The sequence below is a fragment of the Mytilus galloprovincialis genome, chromosome 2, assembly GCF_965363235.1.
Source record: "Mytilus galloprovincialis chromosome 2, xbMytGall1.hap1.1, whole genome shotgun sequence".
Classification (NCBI taxonomy): Eukaryota; Metazoa; Mollusca; class Bivalvia; order Mytilida; family Mytilidae; genus Mytilus; species Mytilus galloprovincialis.
The window spans coordinates 82,998,188-83,025,092 of record NC_134839.1 but is presented as its reverse complement, the minus strand read 5'-3'; the positions used below and the strand labels follow the sequence as shown (position 1 = coordinate 83,025,092).

The 26,905-nt window shown below is 32.2% G+C and overlaps 2 protein-coding genes across 2 annotated transcripts in view; one reads left to right on the top strand and one right to left on the bottom strand.

Annotated features, from left to right (window-relative positions):
• Nucleotides 1–2,414: 2,414 nt before the first annotated feature.
• Nucleotides 2,415–26,794, bottom strand: LOC143064611 (ubiquitin carboxyl-terminal hydrolase 1-like). Its single transcript, XM_076237545.1, has 10 exons — nucleotides 26,664–26,794; nucleotides 23,076–23,230; nucleotides 20,984–21,087; nucleotides 13,688–13,818; nucleotides 13,301–13,363; nucleotides 12,145–12,248; nucleotides 10,338–11,662; nucleotides 9,395–9,590; nucleotides 8,680–8,784; nucleotides 2,415–6,698 (listed from the first exon to the last, which is right to left on the bottom strand). Exons 2-10 carry the CDS (start codon nucleotides 23,216–23,218, stop codon nucleotides 6,299–6,301), a joined length of 2,571 nt encoding a protein of 856 aa, XP_076093660.1. The 5' UTR covers nucleotides 23,219–23,230; nucleotides 26,664–26,794; the 3' UTR covers nucleotides 2,415–6,298.
• The window catches only part of LOC143064612 (protein lifeguard 1-like), a 28,287-nt gene continuing 28,053 nt past the window's right edge, over nucleotides 26,672–26,905 (top strand). Inside the window, exon 1 of the mRNA XM_076237548.1 lies at nucleotides 26,672–26,805. The gene's annotated coding sequence lies outside the window, so the exon portion shown is untranslated. The remainder of the gene's footprint in view (nucleotides 26,806–26,905) is intronic.

Genomic DNA, 26,905 nt, shown 5'->3' with positions numbered 1-26,905 from the left:
ATAGGTTCTGACACAGAATGAATGTGGTCTAATGAACTTAAAATATTTTTTTTGCCTTTGAGCAATTCGCTATGCTGTTGAATATTAATCCTCTCAAAAAAATGTTTGAAGAAATTTTCTTTTTATTTATGAAATCTGAAATGAGAAAAATTTAACCCCCCCCCCCCCATTTTTTTTCACATCCCCCCTTTCCCTTTTTCCAAAACTGATCTCAATTCAAATTCCTAATGGAGTTTGCAACAATAACTACTCATTTAAATACATCATAAAATTTTAAAATGTAAAATAAAGTGCTTGTTATCACTCAATGGTAAAGATTGTTTTAATTTATCAGTTGGTAGTAAAAGTGAATATACATTGTATATTGTATAAAACAATGATTTAAGTTGATTCAACTACTATTCTGGACAAAGAAAGATAACTCCAATTGAAAATTTCTTGCTATTGCACAATACTGTGCAATTAGATATTTCTTGCTATTGCGCAATACTGTGCAATTGAAAATATTTGCTATTGCACAATACTGTGCAATTGAAGATTTCTTGCTATTGTGCAATAATGTGCAATTGAAAATTGCTTGCTATTGCACAATACTGTGCAATTGAAGATTTCTTGCTATTGCTGAATACTGTGCAATTGAAAATTTCTTGCTATTGCACAATACTTAATATAATAATTTTGGATCCTGATTTGAACCAACTTGAAAACTGGGCCCATTATCAAAAATCTAAGTATATGTTTAGATTCAGCATATCAAAAAAGCCCAAGAATTCAATTTTTGTTAAAATCAAACTTAGTTTATTTTTGGACCCTTTGGACTTTAATGTAGACCAATTTGAAAACGGGACCAAAAATTAAGAATCTACATACACAGTTAGATTTGGCATATCAAAGAACCCCAATTATTCAATTTTTGATGAAATCAAACAAAGTTTAATTTTGGACCTCGATTTGGACCAACTTGAAAACTGCTCTGGCCAATAATCAAAAATCTAAGTACATTTTTAGATTCAGCATATCAAAGAACCCCAAGGATTCATTTTTTGTTAAAATCAAACTAAGTTTAATTTTGGACCCTTTGGACCTTAAAATGTAGACCAATTTGAAAACGGGACCAACAATTAAGAATCTACATACACAGTTAGATTCGGCATATCAAAGAACCCCAATTATTCAATTTTTGATGAAATCAAACAAAGTTCAATTTTGGACCCTTTGGGCCCCTTATTCCTAAACTGTTGGGACCAAACCTCCCAAAATCAAACCCAACCTTCCTTTTATGGTCATAAACCTTGTGTTTAAATTTCATAGATTTCTATTTACTTATACTAAAGTTATGGTGTGAAAACCAAGAATAATGCTTATTTGGGCACCTTTTTGGCCCCTAATTCCTAAACCGTTGGGACCAAAACTCCCAAAATCAATCCCAACCTTCCTTTTGTGTTCATAAACCTTGTGTTTAAATTTCATTGATTTCTATTTTCTTATACTAAAGTTATTGTACGAAAACCAAGAATAATGCTTATTAGGGCCCTTTTTTGGCCCCTAATTCCTAAACTGTTGGAACCAAAACTCCCAAAATCAATCCCAACCTTCCTTTTGTGGTCATAAACCTTGTGTCAAAATTTCATAGATTTCAATTTACTTAAACTAAAGTTATAGTGCGAAAACCAAGAAAATGCTTATTTGGGCCCTTCTTGGCCCCTAATTCCTAAAATGTTGGGACCAAAACTCCCAAAATCAATCCCAACCTTTCTTTTGTGGTCATAAACCTTGTGTTAAAATTTCATAGATTTCTATTCACTTTTACTAAAGTTAGAGTGCGAAAACTAAAAGTATTCGGACGACGACGACGACAACGACGCAGACGACGACGCCAACGTGATAGCAATATACGACGAAAAATTTAAATTTTTGTGGTCGTATAAAAATGCAAAACCAATATTGTGGAATGATTTCTTACCATGTGAAGTGACAAATTTTTAGTATCTGCATATCAAATCAGGAATGTGCACCAACACCTTTCTTTTCCATTTAAATATTTATGTATTAAGTGAGTTTGGTGTGTGTATGGAAGTGGATAAGTAATGAATCTGAAAATGTATAGCATGCCCAAATGAAGCTTGATACCTAAATTCATTCCGAGAAGAATGTGACCAAATTTTATTTGATGGACAGCAACACAGACAGAAGGATGGACAGCAACACAGACAGAAAGAATGGACAGCCACACAGATAGAAGGATGGACAGCAACACAGACAGAAAGAATGGACAGCAACACAAACAGAAGGACACAAATGGAAAAAGAAACGATGTGTCCAAGTATGTCTCAACTCCTTTCTGAGTTGGAGTTTAATGAATCAAGGAAATAAAACAAAATTTCCTTTTGTTAAGAAATCACACAATAAATATAAACTGTAAAATGTAACATTTTATTGCTTTTGATTCATATTCTAATGTGATATATTATATCAGATCTAGATTACATTATATACACAATGATAGTGATTAATTTTGACAAACACTTAATATGATTTTACATTGTGATAAGTGGTTTGCATCAAAGAAATAAAAAAACAATGCAATAAATTATCACATGCCAGCATTTAGCATGCTTAGACTGGACATTTTTCAAATAATTACATCTTCATTTGACACAAATTTCTTTACACCAGATTGCAAACAAGTAATTCATCATTATATTAAGAATGGAAAACTTAATAACTAAATGGTTTTACAAATGAAGTCACCATATACATTATAAAACTACAGCTACACGTTTTTAACAAACACAAACAGAGTTAAAACATTACCCCTAAATCACACATCTATATCTTAACAAAACCAGAGGTTTCAGAGTCAGTAAATAATATCTTCATACAAATAGGCAGTGGTATGATAACCAATGAGACAACTTTCCACTTAAGGTCAAATGATGTCGAGGCTAACAGCTATAGGTCACTGTACAGCCTTCAAAAATTAACAAAACCCATACCATATAGCAAGCCACTACTGGTACTGTGTAATACTGACATAATCTGTTTAAAAGTATCTTGTTTGGTTCAGTTTTGATCAGTGATTTTCCCTCCTTCAGCTTGTTCTGTTGTTTTATCAGGTTAAAGTTTTGGTAAAGGTACCAGGAGATTCCAATAATCAACTTGAAATTACTTGCCCTTGTTAACTATGATGTAAAAAATTTAAATTGTATACCATATTATGGTTTTAAAGCAAAGTTCATGGTCCAATGAGCATACAAAAGTAAAAATGTAAAAATAAGAACATCCTAGGGTTATAATGTTTGGTTATGGTGTTTTACCATGACATTGTGGTTTTATATCAACTTAGTACACATGATCATAGGAGGCAAACTTAAAATCAAATGCAGAATTACAATTTTGTCCTCCATTGCACTTTTTACTTAAACCTGATAAAGACTTCAGGACTAGCTGCCATCTACATGTATTTACAATGAATCAACCATCAAGATGACTTCTGAAAAATGCAAGATGACCTTTAAAACATGCTGATGGTCTACGAGCTCATGTCATAAACATAAGCAATAGTATATATATAACAAATTTCCTAGGTCTGTTTGATTTCATGTCATGGACTAAAAAAAGGTAGATTATTGTATGACAAAAACATGTTTTACACATCTCTGGATTATTGTCAAATAAAAGTTGCATAAATATGGATTCAAAGGAGGTTAAATTATAATTAAATAAGACTTTCGAGCCAATAACACATCAGCAATGTTTAGCTCATTTTGGAGAAATTGAATCAAACTTATTTCTTATCACGCTCTATAGTGAAATATTATTAATGTTTAAACTCAATTCTATTTTTCTTCAGATTTTTACCCAAAAGAATGAAATGATGTTACTGTATATCATGTATATCATGTATATAACAATGGTTTTGAACCAGTTTGCAATTGTTATCCTAATGCTAGCAAGTGAAATAATTGCCTTGCTTTTTTGTATTAAAGTTTGCTCAAGCACAGTAGATAATAAATTATATAAATAGGAAGAGTTAAACCTGTATGTAGGTAAATTTGATTATATCCAATCATTCTTGTATCAATAAACCTGTTTTTGAGATGTTTCGGCCATTGGCCTTCTTCAGTTCTTCATTTTTTCCTGAACACAAAAACAAATGCGCAATCAAATTTAAATATATGTATACAAGTTTAACTCCACCCTATTATATTGTTTTCAGATGTTAATCTTAATTAAAATGCGTGAGCAAACATTAATACAAAGAAAGCAAGCAAGTCAGCAAACCAAACCTTTAACTAGCATTAGGATAAAAGCTGTAAAACCTTATAATGCCTTATGTCTGATCCACTTAATCTTAAATAATAAGACGTTTGGCTTCAACTGAATTTGATGTATGTTAACTTTGTAGTACATTTATTACAGTTCAATCAGTTGAACTAGGTCTACTAGCAAATATTCAGTGTTCTCCCCAGGCCGTTTTAGCGTCGCGGTACCGCGACGCTATATTTTTTCACCGTGATGCTATAATAATTCCCGCGACGCTATAATTATTCCCGCGACGCTATAATTATTTTACTTGTCCTCAATTTTGAACTTTCATCTATTATCGATTATGATCATAAAAATTATATCACCTTTAATTGTAATCCCTTTAAGTCGGACACTAAAGGCAATTAAGAGATTAAATAGCTAGGTGTTCATTGCCCTCAGGGTGATAACTGTTTTTATCGGACCACAGATAAATTATCACATTGTGATTGGTTAAACGCCGTCACGTGGTGACCCCCTATGAGACTGTAGGGGGTTAGTAAGTTTCATAGGGGGTTCATGACGCGTTAATGGTGACGTCATCTATTGCTGTTGTTGTGGTTCATTGTTTATTTTTCAACAAAACGCAGCAGAAAAAGTCCAGCGTCCGATAAATTCGTTATACGGTTAACTACTGACCCCCTACGGATCCATAGAGGGTGAATAAAATTCATAGGGGATTTGGCCTCCGGCCTCACCCCCTATGGATTTTACTAACCCTCTATGGATCCGTATGGGGTCAGTAGCGAACCATATAACTTATAGGATGCGAATATCCCAAGCTGACACTTGAGACACGACTAATACCACGTGTCTGCAATAACCAATTTCGACATGGAAAAATGCAATCACAAAACAATTCGAAATCTACGTTTTGTATTACGAAACTTCAAAGATTGAAACAATTTTTATTTTTTTTTAAAAAGGTCGTTTATTTGTGCAACTCTCCAAAAATTACTTTCTTTCTCTTCCGGTATTTAAATACGAGAGCGAGAATTTTGGTTTAGACCTAAAATAAGTTTAATACTTCTTTAAAAAGTTATCATAATTGGCTTAAGTTTATGTTTAATGCATTTAATGCATTAAAAGCGTCTTATTCATTCACAATCTCTTGTCAAACAATGTTTATTCTCGGACTCATTTTCGTAAATTTTTCTACGGTCGCCATTGCACATTTTTGTGTAAACTACGGATCGGAAACGGACCAGATATGACAAAAATCCGCATTTTCACGATAATGACAACAGATGAACAGTAGACAGAAAAAATATACCAAGAGAGAATACTATGCTTTAACAGACTATATGTTAGATGACTTTGTTATAAATACATATCATTTTAATGTAAAAATAAGAAACAACTGGAACTAATTCATTAAGTGCCATGAAACAATGAATTTCATAAACATGATAAAAAAAAGTTTTTAAATTGATTTTTTTTGCTACTTTTGCTACTTTATCTTTACTTGATATACTATAAAAAATAGTTAATTTTGTGTACTAGATATTTAGTTTTGTATATATACAGGTTGATCTATAATGAACCATTCATTCATTTGACTTATTGTTGGGTAATTGAAAGCACATATTTATTTTTATTTGGCACAAGAGGAAAAAAATAATTCTGTAACTATAAATGAATAAAGAAAACATAAACTGAAACAACTGTTTTGTGGTTATAGTTTAATTGTATTCTCAGTTATGAATTGAACAATATAAACTAAAACATATTAAAGAAATAGAGCATCAACGCGACGCGACAAACGAAATTAAAAAAAATACAGTTATTTTTATTTACGCAAAATGTGATGCTATCCAAAATTTCTGGGGAGAACACTGATATTAAAGACTAAAACATCATAAATTATACAAGGCTATTCAGACAGTAAATTTACAACTAAAATGTTGTTTTCTATTAAGTTTTGACAAAAATACTGCTGCTATTGTCAAAACAATTTAAGTCTTTGTAAAGTATGTATGGTGTGGTTCTCTTAACTGATCTTAACTCTGTTTTGTTTGTGATAAAACAGAACATATGGGGTCCCTAACAGAGATCCATCTTGCAACATACTGCAGAATTTTTCTTCAGAGTATACTTTAACAGATTCATCATCACATTGTAGCCAACAATCCTCATACTTCTGAGATGGAATCTTGACAAACTTTGACAGGTTGTCTCCACGGGGTGACTCTGACAAAGCTCTTTGCGACTGAGAGTTGTATGAAGTTAGTGTGCTCCTATTTAAGGCTGGAGATTTGGAGGTGGATGGAGAGGAATAATCCTGAGATCCTGATGATTCTTGTACAGAATGAAATACACGGACATAAGTCAGATAATGTCCTGAGGTCAATGTTACTCCTGCATGGGCTATCAAGCCATATAATCTGTACCTGCAAAAAAAAACATGACAATTAATAATTACATTAGATGTATGTTTCATTATAATACGGTATTCTGATTGGCTACACTGCAAGCTCGTGTTATTCCTTATTCAACTTCATTACTCAATAAAATTTATCATTCATGATGACACGGGTCCCACAATAAAGTGCACAGGTAAATTATTTAAAAACTTGATAAAGATCGTTTTTATATGATCCTTGCTTAAAAATGTAATCATAAGTATTGAATGCTTCTTTTTGTAACTTCATAGGGTTGTAAAAACGTTGACAGTGCACACATTTTAAGAATGAAGTGCTTCCCCACTTCATACAAAATGTACTTTGGTCAACGCTTTTACACACCAATGAAGTTACAAAAAGAAGCATTCAATTCTTAAATAAATTTTAAAAAAACATGTATAAATTTATGCATATAATACAATGTATTAACAAGAATGCACACGCTGAAATGTCTCGCCTTCTTTAATAATCATTGATATCATATTGATAGTCCTTAATATAAAGCTTTATTACAACTGTCACATAAACTAAACATTAACCAAGATAACTATACATTGACCAATGAACCATGAAAATGAGGTCATGGTCAGATGAAAAATTGTGTACAGCTAACAATTATTCAATACAACAAATATAGTTGACCTAATTTGCTTATAGTTTAAATAAAAAACAGACCAAAACACAAAAACTTAACACGGAGCAATGATATGAAAATGAGGTCAAGGTCAAATAAAACCTGCGCAACTGACATATAGATCATAAAATATTTCCATACACCAAATATAGTTGACCTATTGCATATAGTATTAGAAAAAAAGACCAAAACTCAAAAACTTAACTTTGACCACTGAACCATGAAAATGAGGTCAAGGTCAGATGACACATGCCAGCTAGACATGTACACCTTACAATCATTCCATACACCAAAGATAGTAGACCTATTGCATACAGTATAAGAAAAACAGACCAAAACACAAAAACTTAACTATAACCACTGAACCATGAAAATGAGGTCAAGGTCAGATGAAACCTGCCAGTTGGACATGTTCACCTTACAGTCCTCCCATACACCAAATATACTAGACCTATTGCTTATAGTATCTGAAATATGGACTTGACCACCAAAACTTAATCTTGTTCACTGATCCATGAAATGAGGTCGAGGTCAAGTAAAAACTGTCTGACGGGCATGAGGTCCTCGCAAGGTACGCACATACCAAATATAGTTATCCTATTACTTATAATAAGAGAGAATTTAACATTACAAAAATCTTAACTTATACGGTTCATGCCACTGCTGGTGGACATTTATTCCTGAGGATTTCACCAGCCCAGAAGTCAGCACTTTGGTGTTGACATGAATATCAATTATATGGTCATCCTTATAAATTTACTGTTTGCAAAAGTATGAATTATTCAAAATACTATGGATTTTCTTATCCCAGGCATAGATACCCCTAGCCGTATTTGGCACAACTTTTTGGAATTTTGGGGCATAAATGCTCATCTTTGTACTTGTTTTGCTTTCTACATATTTTGATCTGAGATCACCGATGAGTCTTATGTAGAAGAAACGTGTGTGTGGCGTATTAAATTATAAGCCTGGTACCTTTGATATCCAATTGATAACTATTAACTGTTCCTGAACACAAAAATTAGACATTCAACTTAACAATAAAGGCCACCCTTACAAAAATCTAATTCAAATACAGATCCTGCTCACAAGTATCTGACAATGCTCTCATCTACTTTCTGTTTTGCAAAACCTTTAGATTTAGAAATTTCATAGGCTGATGTTATAATTACCAGAACAGAATGTAGAACAGATATTGTCAGATTCTTATAAAAGAAGCAGGGACACAAGATCTAAAATGGACATAATGAAGGTTCAATAAAATTAAGGACAGTTCTCACTATGACTTGTTCTGAATAATGTTTACCTGATCAGATATTGTTTAGGCATACTTACCTATGATCAGATCTACTACATGGACTTGGACATTTGTGTCTTAAACAAGGCAATGACAGTGGTATCCTTACATGGTCATTTATCTTAGACATATAGCCAAATATCCTGAAAAAAAGATAATCAACTTTTACTGTCACACAGTCAAGTAAATTAAATAAGAATAACAAAGTAATATATAATACATATAAAATCAGATAATATAATTGCATCTTTAGGTCACCATTCAGCCTTTAACAATGAGTAAAACCCATACTGTATGTATAGTAAGCTACCAGTAGAAATCAAAATAAGAGTTTTAGATTTACTGATGTCGTCATGGTCCGTATGTCCCATTTTAAATTTATCAATAAAAACATTAAATCAATTTTTTGAATTAACAACAACTATACACTATTAAAATATCTATAAACAACTTTTTGACGTTTGCATGGTTTAATAATTCAGCATAGTACATGTAGTACTAAAACAAACACACGTTTCGTCTACAAACACTCATCAGTGACGCTCAAATCAAAACATTTATAAAGCCAAACTAGTACAAAGTTGAAGAGCATTGAGGATCCAAAAATAATATGAAATTTTGAATTTTTTCAACCTTTTAAGACTGTTACTGTTAGACAAAACTTAAAGATAATTTAAATAAAATGTGTTATCGTCCTGTAATTCATGTAATTATTTACCAAATAATTCCTATAAAATTGTGTATTTTACTTACCCTGATGCTGTAGAAAATCTTTTTAGATGAACCGATAGTACATCAGGTAAGACATTATAATGTAATGATCTTTCAGCCTCAACATGGTGTTGACATTTGTCACAGAAATACTTGTTATCTCCATTTAATCTTTCTACTTCACAGAATGACTCCAGAAGCTTTGGTAATGATGGATCTTTATCATCTTCTTCATCATCTGCAATTTATATTCAATGTATTTTAGTATTTTAGTCTTAAAGTTTCATGTACGGGTATCAGAGTTCAAGTTTTCTTCAACTCAATTTTGTATAAAATAAATCTGTTAGCTATATACTCTATCAATCTTGGAGGGGGAGAACTATAGCCATAAGGCAAACTGAGGAGTCTATAAAACATTCATCAGACAGTTATTTCCTGTAGTGATAATGTTACATGCATATATGTCCCCCTGTATGTCAGTCAAGTGTAATACCCACACAAAGTCTTTTATATACATGTATACTTGATATACTCGAAGATGTAAATAATATTATTTACTTGTACATGTATATTGGTTAGATTCAAATATTCCTTTCAAGGTGGAATAATAAACATTTTTTTCTGGTTTTACAACAATGATGACTTTTTAAAATAAGAGTTTAACCTTTTATCATGTTTATCTCATTAACTCAACAAAGAAATATATTCTGTGTAGATGCTAAGTAATTGCACAAGATGTCAGAAAGTTTTTAGAGTTACTGTCCTTGATTTCATTTGATTTTTGGTGTAATAACCCCACTATGTCATGTATATAGCACTGCATTTAGGCTATTTTGTGGCGGCCTGTTTTTATTGGTGGAGGAGTTACTGTCCTTCAGTTTGCCTTCCTATTGAGAACTGAGATTTGGTTTTGTATGGCCTTTTCATTATGTTAATTGATATTTGCATGTACCTAATTGTCCCCTATTGTACCTAATTGTAGTACCTGATTGGCAGTTTTCCTCTTTGGCATCATCTTCATCATCACTAGTCTCAATATTTTCTTTTCGAACAGCAACACTAATATCATGAAACTCCTCTATTTTTTCTCGAGAAAATTCACACTCTGTACATTTTGTTCTTAACATCAGTGTCCCCATGAATAATTTCTCTACAAAATCTTTCTTTTTAGCACTTGTGTTGTTTTGGTCAGAGAAATCTAGTTTTGCCATAGCAGAGAGAACTCTATTTTTTGGTGAATGTGTTGGAGTCAATGTTTGTGATGCATATGCTGCACTGACAGATTTTTTAGGACTATCACAAACATGGTCACAATTTTCAAGTTTAACAACTGGCATTCCCTTTTTCAGAGGTGAATTCTTTAAATTCAAAAGTCCATTTTTCAGTGGTGAATTTTTTAAATTAACAGACCCTTCAGATAATGGTGAAATTTTTGCATCTGATAACCCATTACTTAAAGATTTTCTCGTGCAAGAATATTTGGAAGGTGAAGCACTTTCTTTAAATTTTTCTCCATTACAAGAATTTGTTTTTTGACTTAAATTTTCATTTGTTTCCATTGTGTATTCAGTACCATGCATCTCATCAATACAGGACAATGGTTCTCTTTCTTGATTTGATATTAGATTGTCCTCGGTGGTGTTGCAATTGTTAATATTCATTCTGTTCTTCAGCACTGCTCCCCTCATACCCAATCTCTTACAACTAGCACTTCCTTTTAACATAGCCATTATAGATAGCTGGTTATCTTTCTGTGAGTCATTTTCCCCTGAAATGTCTGAGACGCATACTACACCATTTTCTTTCCCATCACACATAATATTTTCACTATTTGCATTGACCATTGAGTTCTTTTTTCTCTGTCTTTTAATACTTATACAATCAGATCCTTTGGTTTCAAGAGGTATGTCTGCAATTTGACATTCTGGCATTTTTTCAGGGGAGATAATTTCAACACTCCCTCCAGTCATAGCACTTTCACTTTCATCAATTTGTTCAAGTAAATCTGTTTTATTGCAATTTTCTTCGGTGGAGATAAAAGGTTTATCATGTTTATGAAATAAATCTTGGTTGATATTTTCAGAATGAGAAATGGAACAATCCCTTTTTGACTTCTCTTCTTTTCCTGCTGATATAAAATTTTGCATTATGGGATTCATTAATTTGTTGGTATTTGGTAATGTCACTGGTTGAATAGAATTCTTTAATTTTAAAATTTCCTTTTCTGCATCTTGTAGATAACATAGGATGCACCTCAATAATTCCTGGGCATCATGTTGTAAACTTCCCTCAAACATTGGATTCAGCTCCCTGAAAAAAAAAAAACAAAAAACAATTACTTTTTAAAATTTCAAATTACTATAAATTATCTGTAGACTGAATGTTGTTTACACAAAATTAAATATGACACAGTCTTCTATTTGCAACAAAAACTATAGTATATATCTTCACATATTCTACCCATATACTTTACACAACAATTTTCCAATGTCCTCCTCTGCAGCAGCATATGTTATCTGTCCAAGGGCAGCAACTCCAATCAAAAATAAAAACCCAACAAATGCACATCAGTACAATTTTCAATATAATTTGCATAACTTCCTACAAAAGCAATTATTTGTCAATTTCACTAAACATTACCTTTAATATCATAATACTCTGTGAAGAAATGTGTCATGAAATAGGAGTTCCTTCATAATATAAGTTCAGAGTGGAAGAAATATTCTGTAATATTGTTTCCATTTGTCCCTCAAAGCGGTATATTTTTGTAGACAAACTAATGAAATTCTAACCTGATTGCACCTAAAATTTTCTCTGGTTTTATTGCCATGGACATAACATCTTCTGTAGCAATATCATGATGTTTTTCCTCTTGTCGTTCCATAGTTCTGTACAACTGCAATAAAGATACAAATACAGTTTTATTCCTTTTTTAGAGAAAACAATTTAAAATAGACTGTTATTCCTACAATATAAACTTATCAATGAAACGATATATCATGTTATGGAGAGGTATTTGCGAGAAAAAAATTGGCAAACACCCCTTTAAACTTGCTGCTGGCTGTTTTATTGAGACTCTTATAATGTATCAGCAATATAATACTAAAAATATATCAGTGCCATTAATGGTAATATGTCCACTGCAGAGGTACAATTTCGCCATGAAGGGCAAACTTATGGTAAAATCTATATGAATTCAAGTCCACCTAAATTATTTCTATTCTTATAGAACAAAGACAGTATTCTTTAGGATCATAGCGCTCTAGGTTGAGGCAAATATTTGCTGTTACAATAATTAAACAACCATAAAGACTTAAAAGATTGAAAACTGAAATAGTGACATGCTTAATATACTTGACAAGATAGGAGGAAGTTAAATAGTTCTGAAAATTTAATTTTTGTTTGTTTGTGTTTCTGTAGATATAAAGAAATTAATCTTTGATACATTAAAATGGCACTGTCCAATGAAGAGTTTGGATGTGTATATCATAACACCTTGTATATGCACCCACAAATAAATATTTTAATCCTTCATTAATTTAATTTGTTTAATCATGCTAATTACTGTCAGATAAAAAAATTTAAAAATTCGTACTTTTATTCTAGAAAATGGACATAATACTTATTCATACTTGTTTGTTTATACTTGAATGTTTTGAAGATTTTTACATTCATGCATTTTCCCATGGAATTATTTTAACCAAGGGTGTATAAAACATCATGTAAGAATTTTGGTTTTACTATGAAACATATTCAAATTTGCAAATTTGATTTTATCTCGAAGGTGATGATGAAGTGCTTGTAAGAAATATATTTAGTTATATTTTTACTTAATTTCATATTTATTATTATGTAATTCCAATAACCATGATAACTTTTATTCTATATTCATTCACTAACAAGATTTTATACTGAAAAGACATAAAATTAAAGTAGAATATAGCCAACCTTGTACAAATATTTGACAAGTTCACAAGTCTGTGGTGTTTTATAGTCTTCATCTTCATCTCCCTGTAATGATAAACACTCCTTGTCATGATTTCCTCTTTGATTTTGCAATGTTGACAAAAACAAATTATACTACATTTGATATACATGATATACATTTGTATCTATTGTAAAGGATTAAATATTTTAACACTTTACTGAAATGAAGTCTTCAACTTTCTGTGGATCCTAACCTCAGTAGAAGACCTCCAGCTAGGCTAAGTAATAGAATTATTCCTGGTGTTTATTTGAAATTTATGTTAAATCAATAACTTGTAAATTTTTAAACACCATACAACACAGGAGGGTCTCCACTGGTCAGTAGCATAACACAGAATAAATATTAACCTTTAGCTGTTTATCTTGTTTCTGTAACTTTTCAGTTTGTACTAGTTCTTGGTATAAATCATCTAATCTGTCCAGAAATCTTGGTGTAAATCTGAGTATCTGAAGGACACTGTTCAGAAAACAGGTATTACCTGACAAAAAGAAAGATAAACAAAAGGTTAACTGGTTTGACCTGTCATATGGAATAAAAATAACAGTGACTTTTCAAAACTAACACAGATGACAATTATTTGGTGTTAAATTGTCCAGTGCAAAATATTGCATATAGATCATGAAGAGCATGTGAATGTGATTTAAAAGGAGCTTTGCACTAGACTGACATATTGAGCCAGTATTTTATTGGTTGTTCACAAGGTTACCTGATTGCATATTACCTAATATGTGCAGTATTTTCCAGACAACCACACAAGACTTTTTTTATACTCCTCAATTACATTTTTTAAGTTTTTGTTTAACCCAGCTGGGTATTAAGCACACAACTTCCTATCCCTTGACAAAATAACACAGGTTTCAACTATTTTATATCAACAAGGAGAATGAGAAAATACACATGTGTTTAATAAAAGAAAAGTGTTCTGGCAGTGTGTTAATTCCTTAACTAGAGGCTCTTAAGAGCCTGTGTCGCTCATCTTGGTCTATGTGCATATTAAACAAAGGAAACAGATGGAGTCATGACAAAATTGTGTTTTGGTGATGGTGATGTGTTTGTAGATCATACTTTACTGATCATTCTTGCTACTTACAATTTTCTCTATCTGTAATGAACTTGGCAGGGAAAAAAATTAACGGTCGCCTAGTCGCCAATGGCGACCAGAAATTGACCTGGGCAATCTTTTAACTCAGTTGTGGTAGCCCAGGTGGCGAATTGAAAACAAGTACTTGACACACTGAAATCTGCCATTTACCATGACTCCAAGTACTGGCTACTTCACGGACAAAAATTTAAATTCAAAAAGAAAAATCTTTTTAAAATGTTTTGCATCAAAGTAGCGGTCGCGATAAACAAGGATGTCAAATCAGTGTTTACCTTTGACTAAATATAGTTCACGTTAATTACAGTGTTCTCCCCAGGATTTTGGGATAGCACCAGGGCAACGTGTGTCGAAATGATTTTTACAATATGTTGTGTTGCATTGCATCGCTTATTTTTTCTTGTTAGTTTTGTGCCATTACCGTTTTGTCTTTTGTTTTGTTTACTGTGTTATGTAGACTTTGGGTAAAAAAAAATACTGGTAAAATAAAAGTAAATCAAACAGTTCGTATACTTTAATATCTTTTAAGAATAAATAACAGAAAGCACTTTTAGTCTTTAAACTAGTCACTTTTTATACTTTGATCAAGCCAATTTGTCCTGATACTTGTATAGTTACACTACACATTCCCCATTTTTGTTAGATTACACCATAACAATTAACTTTAAACAAGATTAAATTTTAATGTAAAACCTTTAGTAAATTAAATACTATTTTCCATAGCTTTAGACATGATTCTTTTACTTTAGACATCAATAAAATTATTATTAAAACCATTGTGTTATTTCATGATAGACATGAAAAGTATACTTATATTATCTATGTGGACACTTGTGAAAGGTTATCATGTCTAGCTGAGTTCCAATCATTGTGAATTTATTTTGTAAAAGTTGATAATTAAACTTCTTTAATACTATTCAGCTATATATCAAATGGATGTTTTCACCAACCATGTTTTTTTTTTTTTTTTATCTTTATTCAAAAAATTCACCAACCATGTTTAAATATACAGCCCTAGCTAAGTCAATAAAATAATATATATGGAAGTGTTTAACGACCTTGACTGGCTATACAGCCCTCGCACGGTTGGCTCAGTGCCCGAAGGCGATTGGTGAGCTTTATCATATTTTGATGCCGTGGGTCAGGAACAGGTAGTAGAGGACGCCATATGTAGGCCGCCATCTTGGTTTTGGTAAGTTGTTTTTCTTTTGTTGACTATTTTGATGTTGGTTTACTTCACAACGGTTGCTTTCAGGGCCAGTTTGGTCAGCTTGGCAGCCCGCTAACCTCCATGATGGAGTACTGGTAGATGAATCGTGGACGTAGTTCTAAAGATGACAGGAAGCGTTATCAGGACCAAAGCCGTGAGGCAGTGAAATGAAGGTCGTATCACCCAACGCCTAGGATACAGCCCTCGGACGTTAATCGGCATAACACTCCCCATGATACAATGGTTTTGGAGTGCATGTTAACGCGGGTACGCCAACTACTACGTCTCTCTGTGCGGCATGGATTGGTTTCTGTCAACTTAAGTAGTAAGTCGTTGATCATCTAACTGTAAACCCTCATTGAAGATAGCAGGTACAGGAGAGCTGTCCCAGCACATCCGTTCAGCTGTAATGACTGAGACGTGACTAATGCAATAAAATAATAAGATATACTACCTATTTACAGTACGCCCAGAGAGTTTGTAATCGCGAACTTTTATCACCGATTTCCGAGTGTAGCGGTGTGACACCGCGAATCACGGATTCTACTCCCAATTTCCTCCAAAGATTCTCTCCCAACACCGCGTGGCTGTTAATTGGTTTATTGCCCATCGGATGAACTGAAAATTAATGACGCGTGACAACATAATCGGATTAGCCAGATTTATTACCTTTGTACATTTAATCGATCTTGATTGCACCTGTGTGCTGTAAAATACGTTATTTAAATGTCCATTCATTGTCAGATAAAAGTGTGACATTTTTATTTAAAATAAGATAATTATTCTTGTATGTATATGCCCATGTCATTGTCATATTAAATAAAACGTAAAAACGTATAAAAATACGAATAAAACACTTATTTAGTATTTTCATTATAGTCCGATCAGGTCATAATTTTTGTTTTTTCAACAAAGTTTCAACAAAGATGATTTTACCACAATTAGAACCTTTTATGACCTACTCAGTGAATATCCGGTTCATTAATAGTTCAATATTATATAATTAATATCAACTGGCTTAAAACAAAATGATGTTTTTACGGTAATTTGTCCAATCTAAATCAAACCCTAGAGTTAATTTATCGGACCAACAAGTGAACTCTGTTACTTTCAATTTATTTTGAAATGTAAAATATTATGTTTCACTACCTCGGTAGATTACCGACTTGAAATATTTGAATTTAAAAAAGAAACTGTAAAGTGACAAATAGTTTTGTATGCAATGTGGCAGCCCTATATTCATAAATACTGAGATAATTCCCCGCCCAGACACAACACAATCATCACAACCTTATTTAATTATATGAAGAAATAAAATCATGTGTTTTTTATCTGTTATGATCTGTTATTGATCTTTTATTATTTAAAATAAAATTGGATTGGCGCAATCCGTATTTTACTGCTCGTTAAAAGTCCTCGGCGAAATATAAAAAGAAGTATTTCAACAATTTATACTATAGAATATTAAAATGAAATTATATCGTACAAGAAAGAAATATGTAAAAAAAAATGTGGATCGGATTTTTACGATCGACACATTTTCACAGAGGATCTCTACCAACGCCCATCAGGAACTGAACGACATGCATCCTGTTTTCATCTACCATTAATGTATAGTGTTGACTATGGAAGTATAAATAATGTCCAGGTTTATGTCCTCTGTTGACTGAGAAACGTATAAATAAAAGGCTGATGTTCGTTTATTCAGAAAAGGAATAAAATTTAGAATCCGGTTAATCAATTGTAAAAGGACCTTCTAGAGCCTCAATCTTAACGCACACAAATGTCAATCATTACATGAATTTTCCCACGGTTATCCAGAAAGGTCACCTGAGTTTACTGTTACAGGATACTATTTCCCGCCAAATAAAAATCTCGTGGACAAAATTGATGTCACTATTTTTAGCATTCAATATTGTGAGCGAAGTCAAGTTCAAGTTCAACCACGCACTGTTGATCACTGAGATGCGTGTCGTCTTCCCACGGCAATTAATTGTTTTAAAAATATTTAAAGATAACTGTTCTAAATACAACACAAAGGTTTACATTCATTGTGCGTAAATGAATATTATGCAACGACGAGTTGATGCAGCTATAGAAGTATTCCTGTTGTAGCCGAAATGTATTATATCCTAAAGTAATGCTAATCGTGAAGAGAAAATGCCGTAGACTTATTAAGCATAACGAATGGTGAATAGTATTTTCTTTTTTACTTGCATATACAAGTTTTAAGACACGTAATTTTCTTTAAACTCACTGCTCACATTTTATACCTTCAGCGTTAGTTTCCGTTTATTTTCACGCAAGTATGTCTCTTTTCGTAAGTTATATCAATTACCGATAAATAAAAAACGAGGTCATAATCAAGTATAGATTTTTTTTATAAAACTTTAATGCAATTGAAAGCATTAACAACAACGTTTTGGATTTTAAAACTTTTATTTTGTAATCGTAAAATGGAAATGGCGTAGAATTACTAGCATAACAGATAAGGAATAATATTTTCTTTTTTACTTGTAGTATAAAAAACTTTGAGACGTGTAATTTTTCTTTAAACTGCCCTCATTTATTCAGCGTTAGTCTCCGTTTATTGTTGCACAATTATATCTCTTTTAGTGAATTAAATATTTATTTACTGATAAAAAAACGGAAGTCAAAATCAAATATAGTTGTTTAAAAACTTGATTAAAATGTACAGAGTAATTGAAAGAATTAACAACAACGTTTTGCTTTTTATTTTAATCTTTCATTTGTTTCAAGCAATCAGATATAACCTGATAATCAATAGACAGGAAATACAATTGTTTAATTACATTAGAAATCTCACATACCTTGACTGTCGCGTGCCGGCATAGATCAGACGGATTAGGGCAATTAATTACCTGGTGTCACACCGCGTCACACCAGACTGGGAGAGATGTCGCTAATACAATAAACAAAAGGTAGCGGATTTACGCGGAAGTCGGAGGGAATACTCCCAAATTTCTCCGAGAATTTTGGGAGGGATGTCGGAGTTTCCTGGTGTTACACCAGGAAAAATATCGGAGTATGGAGTTTGGGATTACAAACTCCTTGGGCGTACTGTAGTATATGTCTGTGCTTTAATAAAAGTATGATTGTCAAAAATAATTTGCAATATATTTTTGTTGGTATGTTCAAAGAAAGTTTTTATCCTTGAGGTAACATCCTTATGCAATTTTGCATTCAATTTGTACTTTATTTCTATTTTAAATGATGGATAATATTTTAGGAGCACATTTTTGTAATAACCTAAATCAGGGGAAGTAACTCACGTTTTAAAAATACGCAAATCATTTATGACCAAAGCCTGGAGTAATAGAGTTTATTAACAAATGTCTGTTTGTCCCTCAAAAGTCTCATAAGTCTGTGATCATTAAGTTATGATCTCTTAATTAATTAAAACACAAGAATCATGTACATCGATTAAATCCAATCATCAAGGTTAACCTCAAAAGGTAAATCGATCACGTGGTGTAAACAATCTTCGTTCTCAGAACTGGATTGAACTGGTTTGAACTGGACAATTTTCATCTGAAATTTTATACCCCACGTAAAGGTTTACCGTTATATGATTTTTTTTACCGAAAATTTTAGCACCACGGTGAAAAATTATACATCACGGCAAGAACGATACCACAACGGTAGAAAATTATACATCGTGGGCCCGTGGTCCTTTAAGGGCCTGGGGAGAACACTGCGGCGGTTAATTCAGGTCACTGATTGGTCGTCTATTTAAAGTCAGAATGTATCGTATGTTTGCAAGGATAACAAGAGAGGTGTTCCGATGGTCATTAACAATATGAAGCAATCACGGATTTGACTTCAAGAAAGCGAAGAAAGTCAGGGAAGATGACAGTAGCATGTCATGAAGTAATATCAGTCAAATTAAAGAAAGTTTGATATAGAATGTTATTAAGAATCTGCAAAACAGTACCTTTTGTAGTAACTTTTCAAAGCCCACGTGGTGTATAGAGAATGAAGGTCAAAAACGAAAGTAGAAATTATATATTGTCGACCACAATAAATATCATTTAAGTTAAAAATGATTTAAGTTCCTTACTAACTGAACAGTTTACAAAAAAAAAAGAAAATCAGAGAAGATATCAAGTTCATTACAACGCTTTTGAAATACGTGAAATAGTCTTGAGAAAAACTGACTTATTTGTAGATCTTAATTTGCTGAACATTATTGCTGTTTACAGTTTATCTCTATCTATAGTAGTATTCAAGATAATAACCAAAAACAGCTAAATTCCTTTAAAAATTACCATTTGGGGCAGCAACCCAGCAACCAGTTGTCCAATTCATCTGAAAATTTCAGGGCAGATAGATATTTACTAGATAAAAGTAAACCCTGTAAGGTTTGCTTTAATGTTTTGGTTTCAGAGTTATAAGCCAAAATCTACATTTTACCCCTATGTTCTATTTTTAGCCATGGTGGCCATCTTGGTTGGTTGGCCAGGTCTCCGCACACATTTTTTAAACTAGATACCATAATAATGATTGTGGCTAAGATTGGTTAAATTTGGTCCAGTAGTTTCAGAGGAGAAGATTTTTGTAAAAGATTATAAAAATTTACAAAATGACTATTAAGGGCAATAACTCCTTAAGGGTCAATTGACCATTTTGATCATGTTGACTTATTTGTAGATCTTACTTTGCTGAACATTATTGCTGTTTACAGTTTATCTTTATCTATAATAATTTTCATCTGAAAATTTCAGGGCAGATAGATCTTGACTTAACAAACAATTTTACTCCATGTCAGATTTGCTCTAAATGCTTTGGTTTCAGAGTTATAATCCAAAATATACATTTTACCCCTATGTTCTATTTTTAGCCATGGCAGCCATCTTGGTTGGTTGGCCGGGTCATGCCACACATTTTTTAAACTAGATACCCCAATGAAGACTGTGGCCAAGTTTGGTTAAATTTGGTCCAGTAGTTTCAGAGGAGAAGATTTTTGTTAAACTTAACGATGACGGACGACGACGACAGTTGCTGGACGCCAAGTGATGAGAAAAGCTCACTTGGCCTTTTAGGCCAGGTGAGCTAAAAATGAGATTTACCAAAGTTCAGTCTGCTGATGTTCCACCCTTCAAATGATGCACTGTAAGTTGACAGAAGTCCTATCATAACAATTTGACATAATCCTTGCAGACCAATCATTGTTCTTGATTCTCTCATGATTACATGCAGTTTGTCTTTAGTTTCAAAGTCAAATGAGATTAAAAAGGGAATTGAAAATATTGTCTGGCTAATTCATTTTTTTTATCTTTTAAGCCATAATACAAGAAGCATTCATAAAAATACCTAAATTTTCTAAAGATGAAACAGCAGGAACTACAGAACTTTCAGTAACGCTGGTATCTCCATCAAAAGAAACATTCTTCTCTGATATATCATCACTCACTTCCCTAAATCAAATTATATATATAGATGTACATGATGCAAATATTTCTATTACACAATGTATTAATGGTCATTAGTGTATGTTGAGACATTCCATCATTAGAAGTTATCATTGGTGGCTTGTATAAATGTATAATATGTTTTATGATCTCATTGTTTGAGTTATTTCCAACACGAGTAAAATATTTCTGTCAGTGTTTTATCTTTATAACAGAAATGTTAGTGCATATTTTTTTTTAAATAAACAAGTACATATAGTAAAGGTTAATTTTTCAAAATTTATTGATGTTTTAATACTTTTTCATGTTTTTTGTACTAAAATTAGGCTGTTACATGTAGTTTTCTTGTTTGAATTGTTTTACAAATTTGTCATTTCGAGGCTTTTTATAGCTGACTATGCAATATTGGCTTTGCTCATTGTTGAAAAGCCATATAGCATGTATAGTGACCAATAGATGTTAATTTCTGTGTCTTTCTATCTCTTTTGAAGGGTTGTTTCATTGGCAATCATACAACATCTTTTTTTTTTATATTTGCTCAACTTTATATAATGTGCAAAAAATGTGTTAATATACACTAATTATTTTTCAGTCCATACCTGTTAACTGTCACATTTTACAGGGCATTTCCCCAATGGAAGCTCCCAATTGGGAATTTCGAAAGAACAATTTTGTCCACAATTTAAAACAATACAATTAAGGTGGATCGGGACTATTCAACTGCGCATAATTTCATGCATGAATTACAATGCTCAGGAAAATAAATTCGATATTTTTTTTGGGAATATTTTGATTGATTATAAATGTTAAATCATTGTAGTTCTGTCACTAAAAGAATATTTTCGTTATAATGTGTATCTGTTAAAGGCTAAATAATGACATTTCACCCATTTTCACCATTTTCCCACCAAAATTTGGGTTTTAAGGCAAAATACTTTTTTTCCTTATCAGTGACCTATGCTTTTTATTTGCTCATTCTTTGAAGCTATATTTCAGCTTTTTATATTACAGTTTTGGACCAAGTGTCATAGAACGTTTTTTTGATAGGATTAAAATAAATAAATATGTTTAAACTAAACTAAAATATATATGTGAAATGTCAACACCTCTATTTTTCCTATCATTTCATTGGAAAATGGTCCCTTTTACATACCTGTTTAAAAGTAAAATATTGAGCTTAAATGGTCCATGACCCCCTATTTTTTTTCGACCAATTTCACTTTCTGTAAAGAATAAAATAACAAAAAATGTGGCACTTTGATAGAAACTTTGAATAGGCCCAAGCCACCTAAATTTTACCATAGGTATGGGTTTGTTAAAGTATGGAAAAGCAAAAACAAAAAACAATATTAAAGTAAATTTGAAGGTCCCTTTAAAAGTATGGTAGGAATTTGAGAGCCATCTTCCATGTAAAACCAAAATGGGCATTTTGAACATGTTGAAATGTTGGCAAATATGCCAGTTAGCATGGTTAGGGGTTTATTATTTGAACAAGTAATTCTATTTGTACTTGAAAGAGTAAATAGTAATATATTTATAAAACAAGTAAATTTGTTATATATATTCATATTTTCTTCTGAGGTTTTGAATAATCACCACCATTTGAAAACATCTTGGAAAATGCAAAAAGAGTGCAAATATAATGAACAAAAATTACAAAAATAATAATCTTTTCATTTGAAACATTGCTTTTGTAATACATATAAAGAGAAAGAAACCCAAAATAAAATGTGAGTAAAAAACATAATGGTTTGTATAAAAACAGCTTCAGCTTTTCTTTAATACATGCAATACATGTAATATACATGAATATACCCAGTATATTTATATCACTCAGAATTAAATTTGATTTTGTTATTTATTTTACATGAGTCCAAATACTTGCTATCAATATATCCACAAATCAAATACATATATAATCTAGTGTGAAAACGTACCTCTTCTGAAAAATGGATTTTAGTTGAGATAGGATAAGAAAATAATTGAGTTTGTACCTTGCAATCAAAGGCTCTTTCTTCTCACTGACTGATTTTGGGGTATTGGTTGTTGAATCAGTTGAACCTCTTTTAAGAAATTTCAATGATAACTTGGCTCTTTTCCTGACTGGGCCAGGACTATCTGCATCTGCTACAACCATAACAACTTGAACCTAATACAAAAGAAATAGATATGCATTAAAAAAACTTCCTATTAAAACAAATTTCAAACATTTATTTGTCATTTTGAAACTTTTTGCTGACATTGTACTTGGGAATTATGTTCCCTTTAGTTGATTTTGTAATTTTTTCTGCATTTTTGTATTTTTCTTTCCTTGTTCACTTTCGTCTACTTTTGTTCTTTTACCAGGCTTTCAAAATAACATAGAAGACTAATTCCCGATTGAAGTCAATCATGACTTCAATTTGTTTCATTTATCTAGGTCCAGCAAAACTCCTAAACTTTTCCACATGCACAGGTTTGTCTGTACGGAGAGAATTTTGTGGTGTAAATACGGCCATATTTGCTAAAAGGTTATGATAAACCTTCACAAATTATTCAGAGCATAACTTTAAACCAGATGCCTTGCAGGGCGCAGCTTTATACGACCGCAGAGTTCAAACCTTGAATGGTTGGGGAAAGTATGGACACAACATTCAAGCTGGATACAGCTCTAAATTTGGATTGTGATTAAATGCACAATGGTTGATACAGCATAGGTTTCTGACACAGAATGAATGTGGTCTAATGAACTTAAAATTTATTTTTTTTTGCTTTTGAGCAATTCACTATGATGTTAATCCTCTAAAAAAAATATTTGAAGAAATTTTCTTCTTAATTTCTGAAACCTGAAATGAGAAAAATTGGAACACCAAGCCCCACCCCAACCTTTTCACCCCCCTTTCCCTTATTTCAAAAATGATCTCAATTCAAAACAAATGGAGTTTGCAACAATAACTACTCATTTAAATACATCATAGAATATTAAAATATAAAATGTCATACAGTCATGGTTAAAATTAATATAACTGTAAAAGTCAAGGTGCCAAAAATTGAACTTACTCAGAGTTAAGAGGTAATAAGCATTATATACACAGTTCATTAAATTTAGTTAAGACAAACTTAAGTTAAGAGAACAGAAACTAAAAAAATTCTTCAATTTTTCCACTTGTAAAGGGGCATAACCCTAGAATGGTAATCAAAGTGCTTGTAATCTTTGAATGGTAAAGATTGCTTTAATTTATCAGTTGGTAGTAAAGTGAATACTGCATTGTATATTGTATAGCATTGACTTTAAGTTGATTCAACTACTTTTCTGGACAAAGAAAGATAACTCCAATTTTCAAAGAAGATTTCATAAAGTATTGGTTTAAGGTGATTCAAAAACGATTCTGGACAATGAAAGATAACTCCAATTTCTTGTCTTGAACTACAAAAATGCTTGTTTTTGGCCCCTTTTTGCCCTTTATTCACAGACTGTTTGCCCCATAAGCCTTAAAATATATCCCAACCTTCTACTTATGGTATTAAACATAGCGGTACAATTTCAGAACAATTGAAATACTTATACACAACTTATTGTCCTGACACTAGATAAATGCTTGTTTTTGGCCCCTTATTCCTAAACCTTAGGAACCATAACCCCCAAAATCAGCCCCAAGCTTCCTTTTGTGGTTATAAACATTGTGTTAAAATTTTATTGATTTCTATTTACTTATACTAAAGTTGTCCTAACACTAGATAAATGCTTGTTTTGGGCCCTTTGGGCCCTAATTCTTAAACCTTACCATAACCCCCAAAAACAATCCCAAGCTTCCTTTTGTGGTTATAAACATTGTGTTAAAATTTTATTGATTTCTATTTACTTATACTAAAGTTATTATTATGAAACCATCCGTCTTGGGACGACGCTGACGACAACGAGGACGTGATACCAATATACGACCCCAAGAATTTTTGAGGTCGTATAAGAATGGTACAAACATGATGTACCGTTGATTAATGATCATTTTCCACTAAATTAATGTAGGAAACCAGGGACTTTCTCTACTAACAGGACTTGTCTCTATTGATATTAACTGATAACTTAGCCGCCTGTTGAAAGCTACCACCCAACAATAAACTTATTTTTGTATCTCTGATATATGATGCTAGTACACAATGGTACAAAAATGTAGATATTTGCTACCAACCAACAATAAACTTATTTTTGTATCTCTGATATATGATGCTAGTAGTTATTTGTGTATTTCACAGTACATTGTAATTATGAATTATTATTAGTTGTTAATATAAAATCTGATTAATAGCCATTTATGATGACAAAAAATATAAGATTTTGAAAGGATGATGATTTATTAAACTTAGAATGTTATTATATCATGGACACCAGGACATGCCAACATAGCTGGCAATGATGAGGCTGACATCCTTGCAAAAACAGTGGCAGAGGAAGCAAAAGAACTACCACCAGAAAATAACGTCATAACACTGCAAGACGTCAAACAAACAGCATATAAAAGCACAGGAAATAAATGGCAGAGAAGATGGGAAATATCTGAAAGAGGCAGGGACCTCTATGAAAAAATACCAACTACGAAACACTCAATTAAGTATGATTTCCCAACTAAAAGACATTTCAGTATATTCGCCCAACTAAGAACTGGCTATACAGAACTCAATTACTACAAGCACTGAGTACAAAAATGTAGGCTTGCAACTGTGGAGCACCTGAAATGCCTCAACATTTTCTTCTGGAATGTCCCTGCTATGAAAACAAACGAGAAGATGTGTTACACCAAATATCCAAAGAGGTCGGGGTCAGAAACTTGAATTTAGCTACTATGCTAACGAGACTGCACGGCGAGAACACAGAAGAGACAAAAGCCAAACTACAAACAGTGGCACATTACATTGACAGAACGGGCAGATTTAATACTGCTGTCCCACAATCCCAATCTTAACCAGCGCATACCAATTTAAAGCACAGAGAAGAAAATACGTCGAGGAAAACCGCACATTGAGACAATTCGTGCCAACAAGCCTTAAGATTGAGGATTAAGGAACTTAGACATAGTGTTTTGAAGAACACCCCAGTTGTGTAAAATGGTTTACATATATATATCAAACATTACTTTGAAGTTTAAAGTTCAAAATTTAAAAAAAAAAAAACGATCCAAGAAATATTTTGCTATAACAAAACGTATAAAATGTAATAAAAACGATTTTTTGTTTGACTTAAACATATCGTTATGAAGAACACTTTGTAAATGTGAAATGATTTGCATAAATTCAGCTAAATACCAATGTGTAAAATAAGTTTATTCTACAGATCTATGGACACCAGTTTTGTAGTGTCCCAAATGTGAAACGTTTAGATAATTTTGAAATGATTTTGACATGACAAATCAACAGAAAAACTCGGCAGCGAGAATGTTACATTAAACTATCAGCTGCTTGTGGGATACTATAGCCAGTCAACCCAGTGTCTCTACTGGAGATCTGTTGTTCGAAATAGAATGCTAGAGTTGGTAAACTTTATAGAAAACAAAGGAAACATATAAACATGATTAATTCGTTTGGCTTTTTTAATACAACTTTCTTACAACAAGCTAAAGAGCTTCAGCTCTCAGCTTTCGAAACAATGACAGGATAGTCAAACTAATGACGGTGGTGTTAGAAGTAGAAGTAGCTTAGTGTAGAAACTTTTGAATTCGCCGGAAATCATGGATCTTGGCGGTTATTTTCGTATGTAGTTCAATTGATAAAATGCTCTCATTCTTTATGAAATTCATGGATTTTAATTTAACTGTTATTTTTAAAAAATATCACATATATGAATTATTTT

Bases quoted from the DNA above. Each gene is read 5' to 3' on its own strand.
- LOC143064611 (XM_076237545.1), bottom strand. From the start codon at position 23,218: ATGGTTGTAGCAGATGCAGATAGTCCTGGCCCAGTCAGGAAAAGAGCC. The intron at 13,819-20,983 runs GTATTTTTATGA...TCTTTTTGTCAG, and splicing joins TTCATCTTTAGAAAATTTAG to GTAATACCTGTTTTCTGAAC. The intron at 13,364-13,687 runs GTTAATATTTAT...TTATCATTACAG, and splicing joins AACAAGATAAACAGCTAAAG to GGAGATGAAGATGAAGACTA.